This window comes from Tenrec ecaudatus, chromosome 2 (genome assembly GCF_050624435.1).
Source record: "Tenrec ecaudatus isolate mTenEca1 chromosome 2, mTenEca1.hap1, whole genome shotgun sequence".
Taxonomy (NCBI): Eukaryota; Metazoa; Chordata; class Mammalia; order Afrosoricida; family Tenrecidae; genus Tenrec; species Tenrec ecaudatus.
Window position 1 is genome coordinate 64314781 of NC_134531.1, and position 27225 is coordinate 64342005.

The 27225-nt window shown below is 45.4% G+C and overlaps 1 protein-coding gene across 1 annotated transcript; it reads right to left on the reverse strand.

Moving 5' to 3' along the window:
- Nucleotides 1–25713, reverse strand: CD180 (CD180 molecule). The gene is made up of 4 exons (XM_075542657.1): nucleotides 25582–25713; nucleotides 24808–24930; nucleotides 8744–8910; nucleotides 1–1729 (listed from the first exon to the last, which is right to left on the reverse strand). Exons 1-4 carry the CDS (start codon nucleotides 25711–25713, stop codon nucleotides 1–3), a joined length of 2151 nt encoding a protein of 716 aa, XP_075398772.1.
- Between the last annotated feature and the right edge of the window lie 1512 nt (nucleotides 25714–27225).

Genomic DNA, 27225 nt, shown 5'->3' on the forward strand with positions numbered 1-27225 from the left:
CTAAATGTGTTGGTATTTCCATCGAAGAAAGAATTTAACCGAAATGATGAGCAGGATGAGGAACACGAACAAAAGTACGATGAGAAAGAAAATACTCACCGCTGTCATCCCGCAGGACAGCGTGACCGCGGACAGTTTAACTCCCCTTAAAGGTGGGGGCGTGGCGCACACGGTCTCCTCCCAGTCCTCAAGCTTGTGCAGGTTGTCTTGGAACCAGGCTAAGAAGTGGATGTTAGAACAAGTGCAGTCCAGGGGATTGTGACTTAAATTAATAGTGCTCTGCTGGGACAAAGTGGGCAGGTCCTGGAGGGCGATGAGGCTAATGCTGTTGGCAGCCAGATTGAGGTAGAGTCCTTTCAGATCTCCAAGAGCACGAATACTATTGCCTGTTAGGCTGTTGGAGCTTATGTCTACATGGTGCATCTTTTCAAGGCCGTGGAAGGCTTGCTGGTCTATGGAGAGGAGATGACAAGAGGTTAAAATCAGAATCTCCAGGCTGCCGACTGTCTGAAGCAAGTTGGTCTTTGGGACAGTATCATCTTTAAAGTGATTCCCCTGTAGGCTCAGATACCGGAGACCTGGCAGACCTGCCAGAAGGCGTGGATTGTTGGTATCAAGGTTACAATAGGATAGATTGAGAACCTGCAGGGAAGGGAGGTTTTGGAAGGGACTTTGTGGACCATTGACATGCAAAGGGGTAAATGCCAAGTCCAGGAGTTCAAGGCCAGGACATTCAGCAAAAGCTTGACTCTGGAGTCCAAGGGGCTTATTGTAGCTGAGGTTTAGCCACTGCAGGTGAGGCAAGTTTTGGAGCTGCAGATTGCAGCAGTCAGAAGCCTCTATGTCATCGTGACTTAAGTCAAGCATCTGCAGGTGTTGTAGTCTTTCCAAGCAGCGAGCACCAAAGTCAAGTGCCTTCAGGTTGCCCTTGATGTAGAGGTGTGTAAGAGAGGGGAAATTGGCAGCATTGATGTGACACAATTGGGCAAAATGGTTTGCATTGAGAACTAATTTCTTCAGTGAGTTCATCCCCTCAATCCCGGAGGGTAGCTCTTTCAAGTGAGTGGCCGTCAAATCCAATTCGTGCAGCTGGGTGAAGCACTGAAAAGTGGCAGGTGAGAAGACAGAGAAGTGGTGCTTTTGGAAGTTGATGCTCTCTACGGACATTTCACAAAGTCCTTGAAGCATGGCTAAACCAATATCTTCATCCTCCAGGTCCTCAAAGGTCCCAAGCCAGAGAGATTGAATAGTGGAGTTCTGCAGACCCTTCAATACAACAGACACGTCAAAAGTCCCTCCGAAGTTCAAAGTGTGGAAGAATTTTGAGTGGAAGGCTCCAGGCTCAATGCCCTTAATGTCATTGCCATTGAAGTTAAGGCTTAGGTTGGTGGCCTGCTTCAGGGAGTCCATATCTTTTCTAGTGAGGTAGTGGATAGCATTATTCTGAAAATCCAGAACTTTCAGATTCCGTGTTGGAAAGTCTGTGGGGAGCTTGATGGAGGCCAAGTGATTGCTTCCAACATACAAGCTTTCCAAATTTCCCAGATTGTGCACTGGAATAAATTCAAGATCGGATATTCCCGTTTGGATTAAGACGAGATTCTTCAGACATGTGGGCCCATTGAGTGATGTTTCTGCCATGAATATCAGAGGATTTCCAGTCAATACAATAGTGCTCAGCTGGTAATGGCTTTGAAAAGTGGCTTCATGTAACCAGTTAACCTGGCACCTTAAAAAGATAAGATGATTATAGTCAAGGATAATACATTGGAATAAAGAAAAACAAATGGCCACAAATGATGTCACTTGACAAAGCTACCCTTTGAGTGCAGTAAAGCAATAATGTTATTATTCAAAGTCAAACTTAACATTCTCTCTTCACTATCCACAGAAGGCCAACTAAATTATTAACAAATAGCTGTAGTTTGGAAAACGTTGATTTAGAAATTTTCAGATGTTTTCTTTCTTTAGAGTGAATTCTTAGAGATTTGTGTTTGTAATATAGGGAACAATGGATGATTTGATTGTAGGCAAAAACCAAAAGATTATTTACTATCTTAAATAATGGATGAAGCATCATATGAGATACATAATATATGATATAGAAGATCTATAATGTGAGTCTGTGGTATACTGGGCAAGTCATGACTACTCTACATGATCATTTTTTTCATGGATAATGTATAGAAACAATAACGTTTTTTAGGACTCCTTTGTATCACATAATACAATATATGTAAAATTGTTCAATAGAAATATGAAACACTAGAGGTTCAGATACACTCATCCTGGTATTGCACAAAAACACTGGTGATAATATGTATGACACTCAGCACCCCTGGATACCAGGTTAGGGAAATCCATAGAAATTAATTGTGGAAAGAAAAGTTGAATTCATAGGAGCACATTCACCCTGAAGCTAGCCTTGTCCTAGAAATATCTACCTCTCCTCCTTGAGCCCAGGTTTTAATGAGCCATATGAACCATGGGCAGGGGATTAAGCTTGGTCCCCTAAGCAGGAAAGAAAGTCCTGCCAACATCTTTGGAAGTGATCTATAACTTCAACATAATATGTATTGAATTCCTACATAAACAGAAAAAGCTACTTCTCAGGTTTATATGGACTGACAAGAGGCTCTCAAAGCCAAAGCAGTGTTGAGAGAAGAATAAAGTAGAAGGACACACGTTTCTTGATTTTAAAACATACTAGACAGTGATAGAAATCAAAATAGCCTGGCACATAGGCAATGGCCACATCGATCAAGGACTCGAACTGAAATATTTGACAAAAGTGTTAGGTCTGTTCTATGGGGAAAGAATAACCTCTTCACTAAATGGTCCTAGAAAAGTTAGATATCTGTATGCCTGTGAAAGCTAGACATTGAACAAGGAAGAGTGAAGAAGAATGGATGCATTTGAATGATGGTGCTGGTGAAGAAGATTGAAAGTACCATGGACTGCCCAAAGAAGAGACCAATGTGCCTGGAAAGAAGTACAGGCACAATGCTCCTTACAGGCATGGATGGTGAGACTTCATCTCATGTATTTTGAACATGTCAGAGCAGACTAGTCCCTGGAGCAGACATCATGCTTTGTAAAGTAGTGGGGCAGCGAACAAAGAGTAAGACCTTAGACAAGATGGCTTGACACGGTGGCTGCATCAATGGGCTCAAACATGAGAACAACTGTGAAGATGGCACAGGGCCGGGCAGTGTGTCCTTCTGTTGTGCATCGGGTTGACATGGTGGCACCCAACAGCAATAACACGCAGACGAATGAAACAGGAGCCATGCCTCACACCACACACACAAACACATTGAACTTGAATGGAGGATCGAAATGTGCACACTGAAATCATACAATTCTTAGAAGAAACGAAAGGACAACTGCCAGGCCTAGCTTTCAACAATGGATTATCTAAAGTAATAACACAATCGCAAACAGAAAAAGACAACATAAAAGAGTAGACTCATAAAAATGAACTCCCGTTCATCAAAAGATTATAAAAATAAAAGGAGCAAAGATAAATTACACCCAGGAGAATATTATTAGAAACTATTAGCCCAATAAGAATCTAATAACATACATAGCCAACCTGACAGCAACAGATAAATATATATGGATGGAGCTTGAAGACATATGAATAGTGAAATAAAGTCAATCACAAAAAAGACGAACATTGCGTGGCCTTACTTATATAAAAAGACCCCAAAATTAACAAGGGGAAATATATAGAGCTTAAAGTTTGCCAGTGGTTACCAGAGGATGTGGAAAAAGGAGACAGCATTTAATAGTGCTGGAAAAATCACCTTGATTCAGCTGGGATGCACGGTCAATTGTAATTGCTGCCAAATAAGTTGTACGTCTTTAAGAAGCTGAGTTGACAAAAGTGGCGTGGCTGATCTATTTACAATGACGGCCACAACAAAGAGCTGCCACGGCTGCCGCTGCACAATCAAATACCCCGTGGGATCGGGCTCCATGGCTTGGAGATCCAGGGTTATAGTTTCATGGGACACGCCGGGTAATTGGCCCAATCACAATGCAGTGCTTCCGTCCTGCCTCCTAGTTTGTCGCATGCTGCCTAGAATCTCAAAGACCTGCAAGTGGCCCTTCAAGGCACCATGCCTCGTCTCTGTTCCCTTGGAGCAGCAGAGTAAGAAGGGGAGTCAGAAATGGGACACAGACTATGGAATGTGGGGTTAATTGCCTTCACGGACAACTATATCCTTTTCTAGGAGGCCAGAAGAGGATGAGGTCCAGCTACCACTTACGAACATTTTAATCAAGTATCCCATAAAAAGAATCCTGATCAAAAGAGGGAAAATACAGAACAGAATTTCAAATTTTCATAGGCACTACACTTTCTAAAGTTGTGGAGGATAGATGAACCCTGAAACTATTGTCTTACGATTATAGGTAAGCCTTAATCCAGAAAGATCCTTGAAATCACCTTAAAACCAAACCATTGTTTAATTTTCTAGTAAGAATGTCTTCCTTGCGTGGTGCCCCAACAGACTGGACTGGAAAACGCTCCTAAGGGCCAGCAAACGATCCCTGAACTAACTACAAGCTTTTCTCTTGTGAACTGTTTTGTTCTGTTCTTTGTCAGTGGTTTGTTTTTGTTGTTTTGTTGTCTGGTTGTATACTGTTGCTTTGTTTTCCTCTGTCTTGTTTTCATGCATGTTAGTGACTCCACAGGTCTGTCTGAATAGGACAGGCTGGATGAACTATCTGGAGGAAAAACAACGGGACCAACAGTTCCTGGGGGACTTGGGGTGGGGGGTAGGGGGGGTAAGGAAGTGGTGTTAACAAACCCAGGGACAAGGGAAAAACATGGGACCCCAAATGGTAGAGAAGGGGGAGTGGCAGGCATGGTGGGAAATGATCAAGGGTAAGGTTGCTTAGAGAAGAGGTATACTCTAGCCCAGGTGGCGATGAAGCATGGTAGTAGGGCAGGAGGAAAGTCAAGGGAGATGGAGGAAAGAGCTAGGACTCAAAGGGCATTCATGGAGGTCTAGACAAAGACATGTACATGCAAATATATATAGGAGGATGGGGAAATAGATCTATGTGTCTATATTTATAGGTCAAGTATTAAGGTGGCAGAAGGACCTTGGGCCTCTACTCAAACACTCCCTCAATGCATGAATACCTTCTTTTATTAAATTGGAACTCTATGATGCTCACTCTCCCGACACAACGGCTGGAGCCAAAGTGGGTGAACAAGTAAATGTGGTGAAGAAAGCTGATGGTGCCCGGTTATCAAAAGAGATAGTGACTGGGGTCTTAAAGGCTTGAAGATAAACAAGCGGCCATCTAGCTCAGAAGCAACAAAGTCCACATGGAAGTGATCGAGTGGTCCCAGGGGGATCAGTTACCAGGCATCAAAGAACAAAAAATCATATCATTGACTGCACACCTCCATGATAGGATCGCTGAAGACAAATGGGTGCATAAGCAAATGTGGTGAAGAAAGCTGATGGTGCCCGGCTATCAAAAGAGATAGTGTCTGGGGTCTTAAAGGCTTGAAGGTGAACAAGCGGCCATCTAGCTCAGAAGCAAAAAAGCCCACATGGAAGAAGCCCACTGGCCAGTGCGATCACGAGGTGCCAAGGGACCAGGTATAAGGCATCATGCAAAAAAAACAACAACGATATAAGTGTGTGTATATATGTGTATATGTATATATATACCATATTAAATGAAGGGGGAAGTGCAGAGTGGAGACCTAAGGCCCAAGTGTCGGCCAATGGAGAGCCCCTCATAGAGGCGTTTAGGAGAGGAGATGGGTTAATTAGGGTGCGAGGTAGTACCGATGGGGAACACAGCTTTCCCCCAGATCCTGGATGCTTCCTCCCCCCAACTACCATGATCCAAATTCTACCTTGCAGGGCTGGATAGGACAGAGGCTGTACACTGGTGCATATGAGGGCTGGAGGCACAGGGAATCCAGGGTGGATGATACCTTCAGGACCAAGGGTGTGAGGGACGATGCTGGGAGAGTGGAGGGTGAGTGGGTTGGAAGGGGGGAACTGATTGCAAGGATCCACATGTGACCTCTTCCCTGGGAGAGGGACAGCAGAGAAGGGGGGAAGGGCGACTCCAGATAGGGCAAGATATGACAAAATAACGAGGTATAAATTACCAAGGGCACATGAGGGAGGGGGGAAAGGGGAGGGAAGGGGAAAAAAAAGAGGACCTGATGCAAAGGGCTTAAGTGGAGAGCAAATGCTTTGAGAATGATTGGGGCAGGGAATGTATGGATGTGCTATATACAATTGATGTATGTATATGTATGGATGGTGATAAGAGTTGTATGGGTCCCTAATAAAATGTAAAAAAAGAAAAGAGGAGAAAAAAATGATTAGGGCAGGGACTGTACAGATGTGCTTTATACAATTGATGTATGTATATGTATGAACTGTGATAAGAATTGTATGAGCCCCTAATAAATTGTTAAAATTTAAAAAAATAAAAATAAATCAACATGATCATAAAAAAAAAAGAATGTCTTCCTTGGAGCAGTGAATTTATGGGAAGGGAGGAATGAGTTAAAGAAGGAGTGGCTATGCTAACAATGTATATGCCGAAAATTTAAGGAGGGAAAAAGAAAACCAGCCTCTGGAAACTGTCCTGAAACTCAGAATGGTTCCTTGAATGGATGAAAATTTTTTTAAAAATAGAGAAGAAAAATAAAAATCTCAAACAGTGAGATTGCCCGGATATGTCTTGGTTTGGGCTCTGCCTGGAGTAAAGAAGAAGCCTCCTCTGGGCTTGGGTAACGATAACGTTCTACTCATGGTGGCTAGGGGCGAATTCATTAATGACGCCATAGACCTCCATGACGAAATTCAAGTCGAGATTTTAGTTTAAAGTGGCTCCAGGGTGGCACTGACTTCAGGTACCTTGTAGACGCAAAAACAAACCTTTTCTGGGAGAATTTAGTTCCACACTAGGAAAACTTCCACACCTTAACATAGAGATTCTAATAGAAAGACTTTCATGAACTCCATCACTGAGATAGATCACATATGGATATTTTTTCCCCTATCCGCTTCCCTTCTTCATCTGTTTCTGCCTCTTTCTCCTGAATTATTTTAAGTCAAATGCCAGACACGCTGGTATTTCAGGGTGCAGCCCCCAAAAGGAGGGGCTTGGTTTCCAGCGTCCCGCATGATAATATTAGTAATTCATTAGTTTCAAACACCAGATAGGATTTTAAACAACAACAACAATTCAGTTGTATTTCCAAAAAAGAAATGAGTTCCAAGTAAAAATTCCCTAAAAACCTAAGGAAAACCTAAGAGCTAAAGTCAGCCAGAGAACAAATCGACAAAGGCAGCCGGTGCCAGAATGATGAGCTATCGCTGATAGATATCACGAGAAGAGATGGAAAAGATGAGCCCATCCCATCCATAAGAGATTTGAAGGACAGATGGAATCAACAAGGTAACTCAGTTCAGAGACCCTGACGATCAAAGGCGAACGGGGCCAGAGACCTGGGAATATACTTCAGGGAGAAGAAAGTTTATTCCCGAGAGGAAGGTCTGAAAAACCAGGGTAGAAGAGTGAGCGAAGACTGTAGAGAGCTTCTTAGAAAGAATGAAGAAATAAGTACCATTTAGAATACTGTTTACAGTGTCTAGTTTGTGGCCAGATAAAAGATCAGAAGTGGAGTAGAGAGGACGGCGTGTGGAAAGCATGAGAGGCCATATTCCTGAAACAGTTCTTGAAAACAAGAGCAGCGATAACTCTGGAACTCCGAGTCTGGAAAAGCAAACCTGGCCCCGCTATGCACTCCTTAAAAATGGAGAAAGCTTATGTCACCTGAAACAAGAGGAAAAATAAATTTCCCGAGGGCAAAAAGTGTAGGAAACAGGACCATATCTGTCGTCTCTCTCAGTGGCTTGTTTCTCAGCACCTGTACACGGGATCCTGTTGGGGAGGTGGCCCAGGGTCACTGGTTTCCTCTGGACTCGGAATCAGGAACGTAGAGACCTTCCTCTCTTACTCTTCATGAAAGCGAGTTCAAGGAACATCCTGGAATCTCATCTAACCCTAAGGCAGGTGATAGAATTCACCAGGCTTAGGTGATAGAATTCACCAGTGGGAGTTGTAAAGGTGAAACAATAGACTCATTTACATATCCTCCCACGCTGAAGTGGCATCAGCTGAATAAAGAGTGGAGGAAGCAGAGTTACTCTAAGACCTCACCTGCAGGGAGGACCTTGCTCCTCTCTTCCACAGACACCCCACACTACACCTCCTTTTGTCTCCCTATTTCCTTGTAGTCCTCCAACATGGTTTCAGTGCTGATAGCTGCCACGAAAGGCAAACATTTAGGGGAAAAGAAAAGATGGTTTGTGTGTGTCCCTGATGAACTTTTCTTTACGTGTTCTCACTCAAAAATGGTCATCTATGCTCTAATGGCCCAACAAGGCATCTAGATTTAGTAGGACATTTAGTTAGTTAAAATTTTATTATTTTTCCTTAACATTTCTTGAATAGAATTGTTGCAACAAGTACATTGAGAACCATCTACGTTTCTCTCCTCTGCTTGCTGTTTCCTTAAACTATATTTTACCTCATAAAAATATTGCATGGGAAACATTAGCAAAGAGAATAAGCAGGTTTTATTGTACAACCCACCCCCACCCGTCAGGCCCTGGGAGCAATATGAATGCGGTGTGTCATTCCTTATGTAAAATGCCAGGCATGCACAGAAAGCTCAGACACGTACCTGGTTAAATCCAAATGGATAAGCTGAAGGAGTCTGCTGAAGGTTGTATTTTGGATTGCAGGCAAGAAATTAAAGCTGAAATCCAGAACTTCTGTTGTGTTTGGTAGAGTATCAGGAATTTCCCTAAGACCTAAATATGCACAGTTATATGTTTTGTTGACTTCTTTCTGATGAGAAAACAATGTAAATTAGTACTAGGCTTAATCATTGGCTTATCTAGCAATATTTCACATGTTTTATCCTTTGAACAGAAATACTTCTAAAAATATGTATCAAATAGACATTTGGAAAATGCAGAATAATATGTGCAAAAAATATTTGGCACAGAATATTTTGGTAATATTTTGGTAATAGCAAAAGGTTGGCAATACCCAGCACAATCATTAATATGGGGCTACTTGAACCAAACATGGTATGTCCACAAAATAGTACGGTCTTCAGCAGAAGAGAAATTGACGAGCTCCAGAAACAGATGCAGAGTGATATTCAGGATGTATTTTAAAGTACTGATCTAAGAAAGAAAGCTCCAGAATAGTGTCCACCACAAAACCTCACTGTTACTGTGTCAATTGCAACTCACTGTTACTGTGTCAATCGCAACTCTTGGGGTTTCCAAGAGTTTAACTGTGAACTGGATTATAAAGCCTCATCTTTCTCATGGCTGTTGGGCTCCAAGTACTTACCTTGAGGTTAGCAACCCAACTCCCAACCACTATCATGTGTAACACCAAGCCCCACCTGCTCCCCATGCCCCCCCAAAACAAAAACAAAACCAAATTCACTGCCATCAAGTTGATTCCCACTCCTGATAGCCTATAGGGTAGGGTAGAACTGCCTCTGTGGGGTTCTAAGACCATAACTCATCACAGGAGTAGAAAGCCTTGTCTTTCTCCCATAAAGTATATATTAGTGTTAGGCGGGACCGAGTCATTTCCAACCCATCGCAACCCTATGCTCAACAGAACGCAAACCTGCCGCATCCTGCGCCATCCTCATAATTGTTTCTATGTTTGGGCCCGTCCTAGCAGCCACTGTATCGATCCATTTCTTTAAGGGCCTTCCATTTTACTAAGCATAATGTCCTACTCCAGGGACCGCTCCCTCCTGCAGACATGTCCGAAATACGTAAGGCAATGTCTCACTCTCTTTGCCTCTAAGGAGCACTCTGGCAGAATGTCTTCTGAGCCAGATTCTGTTTGTCCTTTGAGCAGTCCAAAGTGCTTTCAATATTCTTCTCCAGCTCCGCAATTATTCAAATGCATCGACTCTTCTTCAACCATCCTTACTCAATGCCCAACTTCCAAATGAATATGAGTTAATGGAAAACGCCATGGCTTGGGTCAGGTGCACCTCAGTCCTCAAAGTAACATCCTGTTTTTCCATACTCTAAAGAGGGCTTGTGCAGCAAATTTACTTAATGCAATTTGTGTTTTGATTTCCTGAGTGCTGCTTCCATGAGCATTGACTATGGATCCAAGTAAACTAAAATTCTTCCCCCCCCTTTTTTTTTAAAGATCATTTTATTGGGAGCTCTTACAACTCTGGTTACAATCCATACATCAATTGTATCGGACATATTTGTATATATGTTGCCATCATTCTTTTCTAGACATTTACTTACTATTGAGCCCTTGGGATCAGCTCCCCCCGCTTGTGGCCCTTTGATAGATTATAGATTGTTATTATTTTCATATCTTACACTGACTGCTGTCTCCTTTCCCCTCTGGTTTCTATTGTTCTTCCCCCTGGAGGGGTGTGTGTGTGATTATGTGCCATTCATTGCAATCGCTAACTCCCTTCCTCCCCTCTTCTCCCCTCATTTCCCCTACCCATTTGGTATCGCTATTCCCATTCTTGTTCCTGGGTTCCATGTGTCACGAGCTTTATCTCTTGTCTATAACCATGTGCATGGTCCAGTCCAGAGTGGGAAGCAGTACTGGGGTCATGATAGTGGGGGATGTGTGAGGAAGCCTCAAGGAACCCGAGGTATATTGTGTGATCCATTGGTGATCTATTGCACCCTGATTGATCCCTTCCCTGAAACCCCTCTGTGGGGGATGTTCCATTGTTTACAAATGGGCTCTGGGTCTCCTCTCTGACCCCCCTCATTCTCACTAACATGTTTTTGATCATTTGCTTGTTGTTTGTTATGAATCTTCTGCTGCCCATTGCCCAGTCCTGATGACACCTCAGGATCACCCCAGCTGGTGCATTTCTTCCATGTGAGCTTGTTGTTTCACTGTTGGGTGGCCACTTGCTTAACTTCAAGTTTTTAAGACCCAAGATGCTATATTTTTTAATAGCTGGGCACCATCCACTACCTTCACCACATTTGCTTATACACCCGTTTTGTCTTCAGTGATCACTTGGGGGCCGAGGGGGAGAGCATCACAAAATGCCATTTTGTTAGCACCAAGTGTTCTTGTATTGAGGGAGGGTATGAGCTGAGACCCAAAGCCCACCCACAGCCTCAGTGTACTGCCTTATAAATATATGTACATAAACCAATACCTCTATTTTTATGGATCAATGTATTTACATAAGAACACACCTCTGGTAATACCTCTATCTATAGCATTGTGACCTAGAGCCCTCCTCTGTTTCCTTTTCCTCCTCTGCCCCACCATCACATCCCCCATTCTTCCCCATCTTAGTACTTCCTCTCAGCTAGATTGCTGTTGTTCTAATACCCACAGGATCTCTACAACCTCCTAGGTGTTGGTTTTAATTCCACAGTTATTCCCCTGTCTATGGTGTTGTTTGCTCACCACACCCTTCCCCTGCCACCTTCTCTCCTCAAGACCCTCTGGGGCTGTTGGTCCTGTTGCTTTCTCCCTGAATTTGCTTCCCATGTCTGTCTTATAAAGTAGGCAACCAGCAAACAATAAGAAAACAAAAGGTTGAAGGAGAGAAAAACCAAATAAACCATAAATAGTTCCAGGTCTGTCCACTGGCCTTTATGAATCCCTCCCCCTTGGTCCTGGGGGATTCCTGGGGCTACCCCCCTTTGGGCTGTCCTAAAGTTTATTTTGGGGACTCTCTAAGGGCTTTGTGGATGGACTTTGCTCCAATTGCTGATCTGCTATGCTCCCTTCTTGGTTTGTGCTACTGCGGGGGATTCAGGCCACCCTATATACATACCCTCCCTGTGTCCCATATTGTCCTCTGCCACCATATGCTCCAGTTAGGGGACAGCATGTCTTGAGTTGTTGGTGGTCCTACAATCCTTTCTGTGCCTTAGCAGCTCCGTGCTGGGGCATCATCCTCCGGGCTTGGTGTGACCATATGAAGTCTAGGCCGACTGCCCCTTTCTCATTTTCCTTCTTGGTTTGCTTCCATGTGGGCATGGTAAGTCAGCTCCTTTCTCCCACCTAAAGATTTAGTGTGGTTCTCTGTCGTACATACTTCTAGAGATGGGGATCGGATTGGCTTTGGTCGGGGCCAGCCCTATAGCACAATCTGTTCATGCAATCCTCCACGTGGTTACGTTGCCCTCCTGGTTTGGTGTGCTGTGGTGGGGTCTGTATGTACACTCCCAATTCTGGGTACCATCTTGACTCCTCCTGCAACATAAAAATTCTTGACAACGTCAACCTTTTCTCCATTTATCGTGCTGTTACCTATTGGTCCAGTTGAGAGGATTTTGGTCTTCGTTACATTGAGTTGTAATTCACATTGAAGGTGCCATCCTTGATCTTCATCAGCACGTGCTTCAATCCTCCTCACGTTGAGCAAGCACGGTGTGTCATCTGCATACCACAGGTGGTTAATCAGCTTTCCTTCACAATTCAGCTTTCCTGACACAATTCAGCTGCTCCGATGATTTGCTCAGCGTAGAGATTGCTCAGGGATGGTGAGTGAATACAACCCTGTCACACACCTTTCCCGATTTTAAACCATGAAGTATTTTTTTCTCTTTGCACAACTGCTTTGTGACGCATGGGCAAGTTTCTACACGAGCAGAATGAAGGGTCCTGGAATTCTTCTTCTCAAGATTATTTACAGTTTGTTATGATCCACACAGTCAATGATCTTCAGCAAAATTTTACTTGCATGTGATATCAATGATATTAGTCTATAAGTTGAGATTTTTTTCTTTGGAATGGGGACAAATATGGATACTTTCCAATCAGTTGGTCCAGTAGCTGTCTTCCAAATTCCTTGTCATGGACAAGTAAGTGCTCCGAGTGCTTCATCAGCTTGTCGACACATTTCAATCCCATCACTTGCAGCCCTGTCTTTAATTAATGCTTTCTGTGCCGTCTGAACGTCTTTCGGCACTTTTAATTCTTGTTCATATCCCATGCTCCATGAAATGGCTGAATGTTGACCAATTCTTTTTGGTATAGTGACTCTGTATTCTTTCCCATCTTCTTTGGATTCAGAGCATTATTCAATATTTTGCCCATAGAATCTTTTAATATTGCAACTTGAAGCTTGAGTTTTTCTTTCGTTCATGGTATGCTGAGCATGCTCTTCTGTTTTTCTAACTCTAGGACTTTGTATATTTCATTCTAATATTTGACTTTGTCTTTTTGAGGTGCCTTCTGAAATATTGTATTAATCTCTCTGACGCCATCGTTTCTCCCATGTGCCTTAACTACTCTACGGTTAGGAGCAAGCTTTAGAGTCTCTCCTGACATTTACTTCGGTCTTTCTGTTCTTTCCTGTCTTGGATGTCGTTGAAACCGCCAGTCGCTCCGTGGGAGACAGGGCTTTCGACTCCTGGAAGGAGTGGCAGTCTCGGAAATCCACAGAAGCAGTTCTAGGGTCACTGAGAGTCGGAACTGATGCAAGGGCACCTAGCAACAACCACGTGCAGCATATATCGCACACACACTGTGTCTGATTCCCAACCTGGGGGAGGAAATATCCACAAGGGTAAGTGAAAAACACGGCTATTTGACTCTAGGTCAGATGTACATGGACTTGTTCTAAACAAAGCATGTTGAGACATGTCTCCGCAGTCAGTGGACGGTTGACAAGCTTTCCCAGTAGTGCACTCGTCTTAACCCTGTTGCGTTCATTTTTAAAAGTCCTATTGAAAACGTGGCTTCTAAGGGCATCTGTGGTGCCCATTAAATGCAAGGCAGACAGGTCAATTCAGAAGGTGCAGGTGACTTTATTTTTTTTTAATATCCCAAAGAAGTCAACCTGGTAGGCTTTCTTGAAGGACATAGCAGGATCCTGGAGTTTATGATGAAGAAGTTGTAAGAAAATGGAAAATCACATTGGTGAGGAAAAGGCCAGGAGAGTTGGGCCTGGGGCTTTTCCCCGGTGGCACAATATACCTGCTCATTCTCCAAAGGTAGCAAGGGCTGTTATATGACCATGTCATTGGGAAAGCCTTGTGCCGTCCACCCACAGCCCTGATTTTTCCCCATTCGGATTTCTTCTTGTTCCCCGAACTCAAAGCGCGCTTAAAAGGTACACAACTTGGGTCATTTGAGGATGCTAAGAAATGCCATTTTGACGTGGTGTGGATTAAAAAGCCTAGTGTTCTTTGGGGAAGAGTTAGCAAGATGGAAACATCCCCATTCAGACATGCACAAGCCTTAAGGAGGATACATTGAGCAACTGGACGCAGGGACCCTCCAACTTTTGAAACGGGGCCAGTTCACTGTCCCTCAGACCCGATGGAGGGCTGGACGATGAACAAATTCCTATGTACACTGCACATATCTTATTTTGAAGTAAAAAACCAAACGGGGCAAAAACACCCGGGGCCGATAAATGTCCTCAGGGTGGGCCGCACGTGGCCCGCGGGCGGTAGTTTGAGGACACTTGAACTAGAGCTTCACATTTTGATGGTTTTGCTTAATAAAAGGTTTCAATGATCCTGTAGCGGCACTTTTTGACTTACGCTTGTAAAATCTGTTAGAATGATACACGGAGGAACAATGTTGTAATAGCAAAAGGGCCCAAAAAATCAGTGTGAGGCATTCCCTCAGGTCAAAGATAAGATGGTGTAAGTAGTAAGCACAACAATGAATGATTTTATAACCCTTTTTTGGCTCCGGGGACAGATGACACCCATCTACATTTTTCTCCTCTGGAATTTCGTGAACAGCTCCTATCTATCTCATTCTAGTGTTGCTGTCAGCTGTGGGGCCCATATAGCTGCATGAATCTGGAGAAACAGGCCTTATTCCACCATCCCCAGAACCAGGAGGCTGCTCATGATGTATATGTTCTACTAGTTGTATCAGAACAATATGACCTCAAAAAATGCCCCCCATTTAATTTAGAATGCCTTCTATTACTGAAAACACATGGCTTCATCAAAACATCCAAACTGAAAATATTTCAGTCTTGAAAATGTGAAAATACTTTGAACATAGAAAAATCCATTGTTCGTCACGATGCACAAAAACATGCACACAGGCAAGAGAAACACACGCAGAACTCATGGGACATCTTTAGAAGTTTCTAAGGTCTGATCATTATACTGAAAATGATGGTTGAAGGGGAAGAATTGAGTATTTGTCTTTGCCTTTTGGGTGAGAATTTTTTCCAAGGTAAACAAATAGTTGCAGAGAAAGAAGGAAAGTTCTTCTAAACAGAATATTTCTAGTGAATAAATACAGAAGAGAAATTAGAAGTAGTAGACCATCACGAAGTAGCGGATTCAGGCAGTCATCAACCATGGTTGATAAAACCGTGAGGCCCGACGTTCATAGACCTTAACGATGGAGGAATCCACTTTTTATTATCTGAGCATACAAGCGAACCCCCACTCATCAAAATGAAGCAAACTCAGGTAGATTTTCTCCTACATATACAGCACGTGTCCCAGGTGTTTCTTCACCGGCAGGTGGGCAGCATGACAATGCTCAACCAGGGCGTAACCCCCACTTCCTCTGTAAATGCTCGCTGCTTCTATACCCCCTTGACGATCAGTGCATGCAGATATGTTTGAAGAAATCACTGGTGATTTAAATTTGGGGCAAGGAGCTACTCAGGGAAAGATCCTATTAGGAAATTGTTCCCTGTGTTGAATAGTTTGCTTAGTTGGTGTAGTGTGTGGTATAGAGTATCAACTAGATTAAATAACACTAGTTTACAGCATTTGATTCAACTTTGCTTATTTTAAAACGCATATTCCCATGTGTGCTGCTGGGAGTTTTAAGCATTTTTGTGGCATAATTTCTTTAGTTTGACTTAACGATTTGGATGCATGGAGTGAAAATTGATCAAATGTCTCTCTCCCTTTGGTTTTCATCCCTTTTCCTGCACTCCCTTCCTTCCTCTCTGCTTCCCTTCCCTTTGCACAGTTATTTCCTCGTCTGCTGTTGAAGAGTCCTGAGTCGACTCAGGTGAGTTTATCCATCCTGTCCAGCCCTGTCCTTCCCTGACCACTCAGAGTGTCTCCAGTGGTCACACGGACGCTGCCAGGCTCTGAGAAAGCATCTGGCACCAAGCGAGGTCAGTCACTGCCCTGTGGGGCAAACAGACTTCGCTACAAACAGGAGACTGCACACATCCTCCTGTGCTCTGACGTGCTTTCTGATGTCCCAGTCTTCATGGCTTTTTCTCGACTCGTCCCAGTGTCTGCTTAGTGGGGTGCACCTGTGCTGGGGCATGTTCATCTGCAGGAAATCTCCCCTTTCCATCTATTTGTGGCAATACTATAACTGTCACTAATGGAAACACCATATTTATATTTCCCTGTAATTCATTCTTCATTTTATAGGCCCTGAGTCCTCCAGGCACTGCCACAAATCTACGTAATGTCCTTGAAAATACACTTTGCATTTAAAACTTAGATTTAGCTGACGGCTGGAAGGAAATAAAAAAAAACACGCAACAGAACAACACATGCTGCCCAGCACCTCCTTAGCGCCCATGAATATGGACGACCCACCCGGAATATGCATGCCCAGCTGTTGCTCCAGTCGCTGCTGAGGTGCCCAGTCACGTTGAAGAGACGTTTTTCTTTCCTCATCTCTGTTGGCATGGCAGAAGTCCCATCCACTTGGAGAAAAAGAGGGCCTTGGGCTCGCTCTGTGCTGACCCTGCAGCACAAGGCTGGCCTGGCGAGTCACCTCCTTTCTCCTGAATATAAGCCCCTGTGGGCCCCAAATGATCCTGTGCCTCAACCTTGGGTGAGCTTCACTCCACGGCGCCTCGCATCAAACGGCACAAATGTGACTGAGAAAGGTGAGGTGGGAGGGTAAGCATCCCGAGCCTGGGGCCAGAGAGAGCACCCCCAGAATATGGAAAGGCACACAGTGAAATTCCTCCAGTCCAATCCAGTGAAGTGAGGAGAACCGATGGACAACACTACTAAAGGGGTGGGGGGTGGGGGGGTTACTCTGAGTCAGCATGGACTCCATGGCAGTGAATTTGGTCCTTTTTTGAGTATGTGCTTCATGTTGGGTTTGTCAGTTTCTTCATGATCAGCTTCCATGCTTTCAGTGTTGGGAACAGTGCTGTATCACAGAGGTTGCAGCTTAACATGAGAAACTCCATTTTGTTTCAAATGCCCTTGAGCCCCTGCTAGCGCTTAGCCTCTCCCCCTTTTCTCTCCCCCCTCTCCTGGCTCTCCAAATAAGACCTTGACTTTCCTGAGACTTCTCCAAACCCTACCTGCCCAATCAGCAAGAAACGTACACTATGTTGTAAGACCTTGAATTAGTACCTGCAGCTGTGCTGATCCCCCAAACCTGTTACCCTGCCAACCTGATAAGAATGTAGCAGCTAGAATATCCCACCCTTCCAGCCTCCTGTTTTGAACTATATCAATTTTGGAATTTCTTTGTTCTGGATGGAGAGGTTTCTAGGAGCTAGCCTACTCTCGATCAGGCTGCTTAATAAAGGCTTTAATTATTACTGTAGTGGTGTGCTTGATCTCCCCCATGGCAATAGTTGCATTTTGGGTTTTTTTTTGCCATCACGGTTCGTACCAAAACTTTGTGGGAGCAAGTTTTGATAGCAGAGCACAGGGGTCTGGGGCAGCAGTGGCAGTGCGACAGGGAATGAGAGGCAGGATGCTAACACCGCCGGATACCGGGAGTGACAGGAGAGCCCAGCCCTCGCCATGGTGCCAGGTTCAAGGCCCGCTGCAAGACTGCAGGCTTCTGCTTTTCCAGGCAGACCCCACCCTAGCTATTCACGTGACCACTTCTATCAATGCATCCTCTGCTTTCTGGGGCCCACTATGAGGTCGTTTGCCAGTCTCGGTGTCAACCAGCTCCCAGCAAGCTGGGCCCTTCTTGGTGTGAACTCTCACAGCTGGCAGGCTTGTGGCAAGGCCGCATGGGATTTATGACAACAGTCCCATCTCTATTCCAAGTCGGGGGTGGAGGGTGTCTGTGCTGAGGACCCTATCTCCCCCTTCCTCCCCCTCCCAAACACACACATGGAGACCTGGGCAGACCAGTGTATCTCCCCTTCCCACTCAGAGCCGTGCTCTCCGGGCTACATCTGTACTGGCAATCCCATTCCCCTCCAGGTATTCATTTGCATTTTTTCAATCAGGATCTTATTTTTGCTGCGTTCTGCCGCATCTCCAACTCCACGCCATCCCACTGTATTTTCTCTCCTCGCGAGTGCTGAAATCATTTTCTAATTTAGACCTTTCGGGGTTTCACGCAAGTGCTGATTCCTACCTTTTCAGACGTCCCATCTGCATCTGGCACAGGCAGCCCCACTGGACCTGAGGGCGCTGGGACACGGAAACCCAAAGTTCTCTTTCTCAGAGACAGCAGGTGACTGAGCCGGAACCTCGGAGTAAGAATTGCCGTTGTCCTTCGGTGGGTTGGATGGACCTCATGCATAACCGAATCAAACATTGTCCAGTCCCGTGTCCTTCCCATGAGCCCTGGCCTCCACTGAAGAATGGTTCATGGATGCCTACATGGTACATTGGCTGAGACTCAGCCCAGCCTTCCCACACGAAGGAGTCTTGATGGTGCCGTGGTTTAGGCACTGAGCTGGTTCAAACCCACCAGCATCCTGAGGAAGAAAAATGAGGCTGTCTGGTCCCGTTCAGATCTGCAGTCCCAGAAAGCCTATTTGTTGTGGTGGCGAGGTGCTGTTGGGTCTCTCTGACTCGTCACGAACCATATACAACAGAATGAGGTACAGCCCCATTCTGGGCCAGCCTCACAGTTGTGGCTGTTTGAACCCATAGGTTTGTTCGCAGCCATGGTGCCAAAGCACTTCCGTGAGTCTCCCTCTTTTTCACTGCCCTCTACTTTACCCAGCAGCATGTCCTTTTCCAGACTAGTCCTCTTGATGACATGAGATGAAGTTTTGTCAGGCCGAGTTCTAAGGAGCACTGTGGCCCCGCTTCTTCCGAGACAGATTGGTTTACCCATTTGGCAGTCCTTCGTCCTAGAGCTCTTTGTGGCGCCATGCTTCCAATGTATGGACTCATCTTCAGTCTTCCTTAGTTAATAGCCAACTTTCCTACACATATGAAGTGATTGAAAATACCATGGCTTGGGCCAGGCTCACCTTAGTTCTTACAGTAACGTCCTGGGTTCTCAACCCTTTAAAAAGGTCTGGTGCAGCACATGGACCCGATGCAATGCATCAGTTGACCTCTCTCTCTTTTCTCTTTGATCTCTGGACTGCAGCCGCCTCTATGAACATTGACGGCACCCTATACAGGACCGCTATCCGCTGGAATCGATTCAATGGCAATGGGCTTCCTTTTGGTTTTTCCACACGGAAGGCAAGAATTCTACCACGGAACCACTGGTGTTCCTCACAGTTACAATTAATCTCTGGAAACAAAGCAGAACACTCACAAGCAGCCTCAGCCTAATAGTCTGGCTGTCCACCAGGCATGCTCCAGGGAAAGAGAATTTCAATTATATGCAGTGCATTTTCTGTTTGTCCTTAGTCAGTCTGCCTGGGTGACTTCAAATCCCCGCTCTCAACCACACCTACCTGTGTTCTCTGAGCTCCCCTCCCCCAACTATAAAGAGAGCATAGTAACACCTGCTGTGAGGGGTGATGAGATAACCGGTGTCAAGCACACACTCAACAATAGGAGCTGGTGTTTACCTGGGTCAGCCCACATCTTCCTCTAAAGTTCTTGGAAACTGTATCCACATGTCTAAGGCATAAGTTGGCTGACCCTATACTTGGAGTTACTTTCAAAAAAGACCTCGATGAGGTTCCCCACACCCTATTTGCTAGGACTGGAGGACGTTTCCCACCATGATTTTGAGTTTTGAAGGCGCAGAATGGGCAAGATGAGCTCAAAGTGAGCAACATGTCCGACTCTCAGTGCCATGAGAACCCGAGGTAGGACAGTGAATTGTGGCCACCAGAGGTCTTTCTGCAAAGGACTTTGTCATGTCAAAAGCTACGCTCATGAGTAGAATTTCATTATGAATGAGACACACACCATATGTATGCATGTGCGCACACACCTGCACACATGTCTGCAGACACAGAAAGAGTGAGTGAGAAAAGAAGGCAAAAGAGGACATTTAAAAAGGGAAGAATCTGTGTTGAATATTTATCTGCATTTATTTTAATATTCTTGAAATGTGTGTCTCTAGGCTTGAAATGGTTGAATTAAAAGTATTATTAAAATTCACCTTAAAAATTTCATCTTGATTCCTATACCTCACTTCCTTGGAAGAAAATTATTCCTGATCCTTAATTATTCCTGATCCTGATCCTTTGTAGACCTAAGCATAAAAATAAGTACAAAACATTAAAGTAACTAAAAGAAAACAAAGGATAGTATCTACATGATCTTGGGGTAGGAAAACATTTTTCAAATATGACAGAAATGCACTAACAATAAAAGAAAATGATAAATTGGGCAAAGTTAGAATTAAGAGCTTTTGTTCTCCACAAAGTGCCATTAGGAGAGTGAACAAACAAACCATAGATGGGAGAAAATATTTGAAATTTGACACAGTGTTATAGCCACAATACATACGGAATCCCTACATGTCAATTTAAAAATAATTCACGAGACAATGCACCGACTTGAGTAAACAGTGCACGCACACACATGCACACACGCACACACGCACACAGCAAATGGCCAACAAAACCTATAATGTAATTACTTATGAAAAGAAAAAAATTAACCCCTAGTAAAAGCCATGCCCCGCCCAGTGGAAGGCTCACACTGTAGGAACAAGCAATGACACATGCCAGTGAGCCCACAGGGTAGTCAGAACCTGAACACGACACTTACTTGTTTATTGCTGATAAGTGTAAATTGGTATCAATGCTTTGGAAAGCTACTGATTATATCTGCTAAGGTTAGATGTATGTATACCCCAAAACAAAATGAAAAACAGATCTATTCCTACCTACACAGGCAATAAAGATGTACACGTTTGTTCTCCAAAGACCTCAATAAGGGTCCCAAGTCCCATCATTCCTTCAAGCCCCAAACCACACTCTTTGACATCGGGTGGATTTCATCTCATAGCGACCCCATGAGGCAGAGTAGACCTGCCCTATTGATTTTCTAAGACTTTAAATCATCATGGGAGCATATAGCCTCATTTTTCTTCTACAGAGCAGCTGGTGGGTTTGAACCAATGACCTTGTGGTTAGGCAGCTCAGAGTGTAGCCTGCTACACCACCTGGGCTCCTTGCAGCATTTGTAACAGCCCCCAACTCAGAAATAATGCAAATATCTGTTTACAGTAGAATGGATACATAAACACAGCACAGTACCATTCCACTCCGCCCTAAAAATGAGCACATAATTGCTGCACAAAACTTCACAGAGAAATCTCACAAATTTAATGTTGATTGAAAGCAGCCAGACATAAAACACTATCCACCATGTGTTTCCATGAATATAAAGTCCAACAGCTGGCAAAGCCAATGGACGCTGATAGAGTAGGATTTGCCTTAGGGTGGAGGAGTTGAGGACATTTGATTTATGTGTTCTGGCTGGACAGATGTATCCATTTTGGTAAGAATGAATTGAATGGAACACTTAAGATTTGTGAATGCTTCTGCATATATGTCTTATTCCAATTTAAAAAAATCACGAGTTCAAATAAAGTGAAAGCAAAGCATGAAAACAACAACAGGTTGCTTTCAGGATAAGGGCTCCTAGGCTAATGTTGATCATGTGAACTCATGCTAAGCGTGCGGATAGTTATGTCTCACCCAGAGGGGAAGAAAGCAGAGGAAAGGAAAGCGAAAGTGCAGATGACAGGAGAAGAGAAAACGTTGGATGCATTGCGGAGCTGATGTGAATTGTATTGAAAAAGACCAAACACGTACAGGCACAAGGTTCCTTTCCACCCCTACTGTCTTCTCACTTGCTTGCAGCCCAGCAGCCCTGAGCTGCTAACCACAAGGTCATTGGTTTGAACCCATCAGCCGCTCCATGGGAGAAAGATGAGTCTATCTACCTCCTGGAAGCATTTAAAGTTTCACACGAGTCAGAATTGACTCTGCAGCTGTGGGTTGGGTTTGGAGAGGTTCCTTAGAATCCAGACCCAGTCTCATGCAATTTTACTCCCTCCCCACCGTTCACACCCTAAGGGCTCAATAAAACGCCATAAGATCTTTCTGCCAGGAATCCACACCTGATCTAAGAGGCAAAAATAACATGTAGATTCAATGCCAACTGTGAAGGCCATTTAAACTTGGAGCCCTTGATGCAGGTAGGAAGTTACATTGGAAGGTTTCACTCTCACCTGACTCATCTAATAAGGAAATATCTTGCAGCAGCAGAAGGTCCTGTGATCAGGTTACTCCTGGCACTGAAGGTCCCAGAGCAGGCAGCAAAACTAAACCAAACCAAAAAACCTGTGTTCCTTCCCTGCCTTTTCTCCCTTCATTTTTCCAAAGCCCACAAGTGTACAGAAAGAAACAGGCAACTTCAGGGCCTGGGCCAGGCCAAGACTGCCATGCGTGCACCAACAGCCCCCAGAGAGGCTGGCCCTTCCCGGCAACTCCCGTGGGGCTTGGGGCGGATTGCACAGGCTTTTTGCACTGCTGCAGAGATTTAGGAATTGAACTGGCTCCACAAGGAGATACTTAAAATAGTCTGTAAGAAGCTGAGCTGCAACTCGACGGTAATATGGTTACATCTGAAGACGTTGCCCTGAGATGCTTCGAGTATAAGTTACACTGAGGAGGAAGGGGATGCTCTCCCGCCTCCCCGCCCCTCATTACTCTGCCTGAGGGTCTGTGGGAAGTTAGCACACAACTTGACTGACAAGGAGACAGCCTTTCCAGCCTCATTTTCCCCGGCCTGGTGTCTTCCCTGTGTCTAAACACATCCCACTTCTGTCCCGATACTGCACGGAGGAGATGCATTGTTGCTTGTAGGCACGAGTCCAGCCCTGCCTTGGTTTCTTGCTCTCGTCTTTGGCAGGTCTTCATCTTGTTTTCTCCACTGACCTTCCTGACCGGGATGCTCAGGAGCTGCCTCAGTGTCCCGGGGCACTCGGCTGCCTCTGCAGAAAGGAGGTATTGCTGGTCCTGAGCCTTCTTTCAGCTGCGAGGCAGTCAAGCCGCCTGCCAAGCTGTCTAGACAGACGGTCCTTCCGGCCTACAGCCCTTTTCAGAGCCTGGCCCATGCGCGCTGACTCTTGCCTTGGTCAGACGCGATGGGAGGAAGACTGAAGTATTCAAGAAGATGGCACGAGATGCGGGAGGCCTTTTCCCATCTCGCTCTCACGACCTCCACTGAGCATCTCCCACAGGTTCATAAAGACTGTCTGGCCCAAAGCAGATGGGGCAAATTGGCGCCTTTCTCAGATGTGACTCCTATGGGCTAGCGAGACAGATGGAGGCTTGTCCAACTCAAGAAAGCCAGGCTCATTGAGAGTGACCTTTTAAATGGTCCTAAGCCTGGCGCAGGCCTTCCTTGACTAATCCCACCCCACCCCACCCCCCAGAGCCAGGAAACCAAAAGGCTATTTCCAGTTCGGGCCATGTGCAGAGATGCCGGGCATGGCCGCATGTGGGTTTGAGGCCACAGCCCTCTGTGTGGGGACTCTGCTGGCCTCACTGACCCACATGGAATTATTTGGAGGGGGGGCGGATGATGAAGAGAGGCACTGCTGGTGTACTGGCTATGAGTGGGGCTGCTCACAAGGTCAGCACTTTGTAAACCACCAGCAGCTCCTGGGGAGAAAGAGGAGGCTTTCTATTTCCACAAAGCAGTGGTTGGCAACCTTCCTCAGGCCGCGACCCCTTCATGCAGTTCCTCATGTTGTGGGGACACGCCAACCATAAAATTATTTTCATTGCTACTTCATCACTCTCATTTTGCTGCTGTTAGGAATTGGGCGAGATCTGTGAAAGGGTGGTTCGACCCCCAAAGGGGTCACGACCCACAGGTTGAGAACCACTGCTGTAAAGCGCTACACTCTCAGAATCCCACAGGGGCAGTTCTACCCTGAGTCAGAGTTGACTTAATGGCAGTGGGACTTTAACAAACCATATGCTATCTAACAAAACAAAACTGAGTCCATTCGGACTCACAGTGACCCTGCGAGACAGGGTCGAACTGCCCCTGTGGTTTCTGAGACTCACGCCGTAAGCGGCAGATCGTTAGTCTTTCTCCTGCCGTGGCTGGTGGTTTCAAACCACTGAGCTCGGAGTTAGGAGTCGAACAAGTAACCACAACACCTCTGGGGCTCCCTTTTTATATGCAATGGACTATGTACCATATACTTCATAGGAGCCCTGTGGTGCCGTGGTGACACACTGAGCTGCTGGCCGCATGGTGGGCAGTTGGAGACCACTGGCAGCTCCTCGGGAGAAAGTGTCCTTTCTATTCACGTAAACAGGGACAGTCTCAGAAATCCACTGCAGGTCCCATAGACTCCAAGGCAACGAGTTTATATACTACACGTAGAATCAACTCAATGGCAGCAAGTTTGAGTTTTTTGTTGAGGAAGAGAAAAACTCTCTTTCTTTCCAACCAGAATTCTAGCAGACCATCATCCTGGTCAAGTTCATTTCGTACAACAAATCCCTCTCCACATCCCATGTCCCCTTTAAAGAGACCGACTGTCCGGATGCCCAGACGCAGAGCAGACTGCGTGCTGCATGTCAACACTGGGCAGCTGCTTGCTCTGACTGAAGACCGAGTTTGGACTCACCTCAGTGCACGTCTGATCCAAGGAGGTGATGACTTTCCAGCCAGCAGAAAAGAGCGCAGCCCAGAGCAAGCAGGCTGCAGGGCGAGCCATCGGGGCCAGGCCACCCCCGCCGGGTGGCCTTGCCTAATGCCTTGAGCTGAGAAACAGAATATAACTAGGACGGTCCTGGCCACTTGGCTCGGAAAGATGATCTCAGACTGAGAACCGGTATCGATGGTCACACATTCAGTGGCTCCATGCTTCAGAAAAGGGGAAGTCTTTTTGCATACTGCCCATCTTGGCCAAAAATAGCGAAGGACCCAGCCCCAATAACCCACTCCATTTCCTGCCAAACAGGAATTGGTTGTCCAGCCCTCTTGAGCTGATCACATGGCCTCTTCGTGTGGTGGTTCCTATTGACTTTCCAGGTTCTGGTCAACTCCAGCAGCTTCCGGTCCCTTCCATGAGAGAGGCTGTGGAAGCAGGGAGTTGTGCCAAGCTTGGTGGTTGTCTCAGGTGACTTGTGGGAAGCTACAGGGGCAGCCGAAAGAGCAAAGCCCTCTATGACGACAGACAGAATCACGGAGCCCCATAGTAGCACCTAGTGGAGCTAGGAATCAGAGCAAGAGAGGACAGGGTTGGTCGTCCTTTAGAAGGGGAATGTGTGTCTTCTTGCTCCTCAGCCGCCTCATCTAACCTGGACTCTGGCCTTTCTCTCACCTGTTGCCATCCAGGCTGCTCCAGCCCACAATGACACAGAGCAGAACTGGATGACAGGGTCTCTAAGGCTGTCACCTCCAGGAGGTAGACATCTGCCTCATTCTCCCCTGGACACTGGTGGCTCTGAATCTCTGACCATTTGCTTAGCAGCCGGTTGATTCGTGACTGTGCCAACAGGGCGTCAGTCTCGAAGGAGTGGAATTCCATGTCTCATCAAGGGGATTCGGGTCTACCGGAGCCTGTTTTTTCTTTATCTGGTCCAGGGAAGTCAAGGACACTCTTAAAAGCGCAGCCTGGCTAACAGGCAGCAGAGCCGGAGTGCAGCCCGGGCTCTCTCTTTATTCTTAGACATTGTTTAAGGGAGAGGTCCAGCTACTATCTTTAGGAGGTGACACAGATTATGAAAGCCAATGACAAAGTCGGCCCAACCCTTAATGGATTGAATTTAGAGTAGAGTAGAGCAGACGCGCTCTACTCTTATCCCTCAGACCTACAAGAGATACTTGGAGGCTTGATTTCCCATTGCATTTCCAAGAACCCACTTCTTATTGTCAGAATTCACAATGGTGTGAGTCCCTTCTATGAAAGCCACTGTAAAACTACCACCAATAACGATGATCATAACTACTATCTTATGGTACAGTTTGTCCAATGTACAGATGTGGAAACAGATGCTTAGAAAACTGAAGGAAATCTATTTAAGGCCATGCGCCCAGACAGTGCTGGGTCAGGGCTTCAGATCCTGACAATTCCACTACACAGCCTGAGCCAGCTGTCTCCACGGCTCACCAAGTATTTTGCCTCCTGAAAGAGCAGAAGGTGAGTGGGATAAAGAATGCGCTCAATCAGGAGATTCAGAGCTGATGCTAAAAGGAAAACAGAGGGGTTTGGAGAAACCGTGTACTTGGCATTGTGCTGGGGCTGCCACAAACACGCAGCTTTTTTCATCTCCTGTCAAATGCCATCCTCATTAAGCAACACACCCTGAAAATGTTTTTGGGTAAACATGGTCTAAGCAAACACAGACGGACAGCCGACCATCTGCTTCGAAGAAGACACACGGCCATGGTGTGGTGGAAAGGCCCAGCCCAGGTAGGAGGGGATCTGTATGGTTCGGCCTTCGCTCCCTCCCTGCAAACAGCTGAGGGTCCTTGGGGACTCAGGGCACTTCTCTGAGTCTATCACGCCATCGGAAAGACAGGAACGGTAATTCCTGGCTGCCGACATCACAGGGTAATTATGGGGATCAAACAGGATCACATGCGTGAAAAAGCTTTTTTAACCTGAAAGCCCTACATAAATAAGTAGAATGTGAGGCAAGGACACCATCCCAGGAGCAAGCAATTCCCGTGCCATGTAAATATCGCTCTCAGGAAATTGTCTCCTGCCCCAGAGATGGAGGGAAAAAAGCATATTATTGTCCTTCCTAAAGAAAGGTTTGATGGCTCCGTTAAGGCCATAGATTTTTGTCATTTTCTGAGGCCTCGCAATTTGCATGTGATTTGCATGTGTTTGCATAATGAATTCCAAAAACTCGCTGCAAGTGTATAAGAGTAAAAGGAAATAAATGAATATGAGTGACCTCTGCCACAGCATTCAAATCAAATATTCAGGGCATAATACCCTGAAATATGAAATAGATTAAAACTTAAACTATTGCAAACCGATGGGAAGATAGGTTTTAGAGTTTGCAGGCAAGAGTGAAAGCTTAGTTGGTCT

Bases quoted from the DNA above. Each gene is read 5' to 3' on its own strand.
- CD180 (XM_075542657.1), bottom strand. From the start codon at position 25,713: ATGGAATTCCACTCCTTCGAGACTGACGCCCTGTTGGCACAGTCACGA. The intron at 24,931-25,581 runs GTGACAGCCTTA...TCAAGGCATTAG, and splicing joins CAGATGTCTACCTCCTGGAG to GCAAGGCCACCCGGCGGGGG. The intron at 8,911-24,807 runs GTGAGTCCAAAC...TTTTCTCATCAG, and splicing joins TGGATCAGACGTGCACTGAG to AAAGAAGTCAACAAAACATA.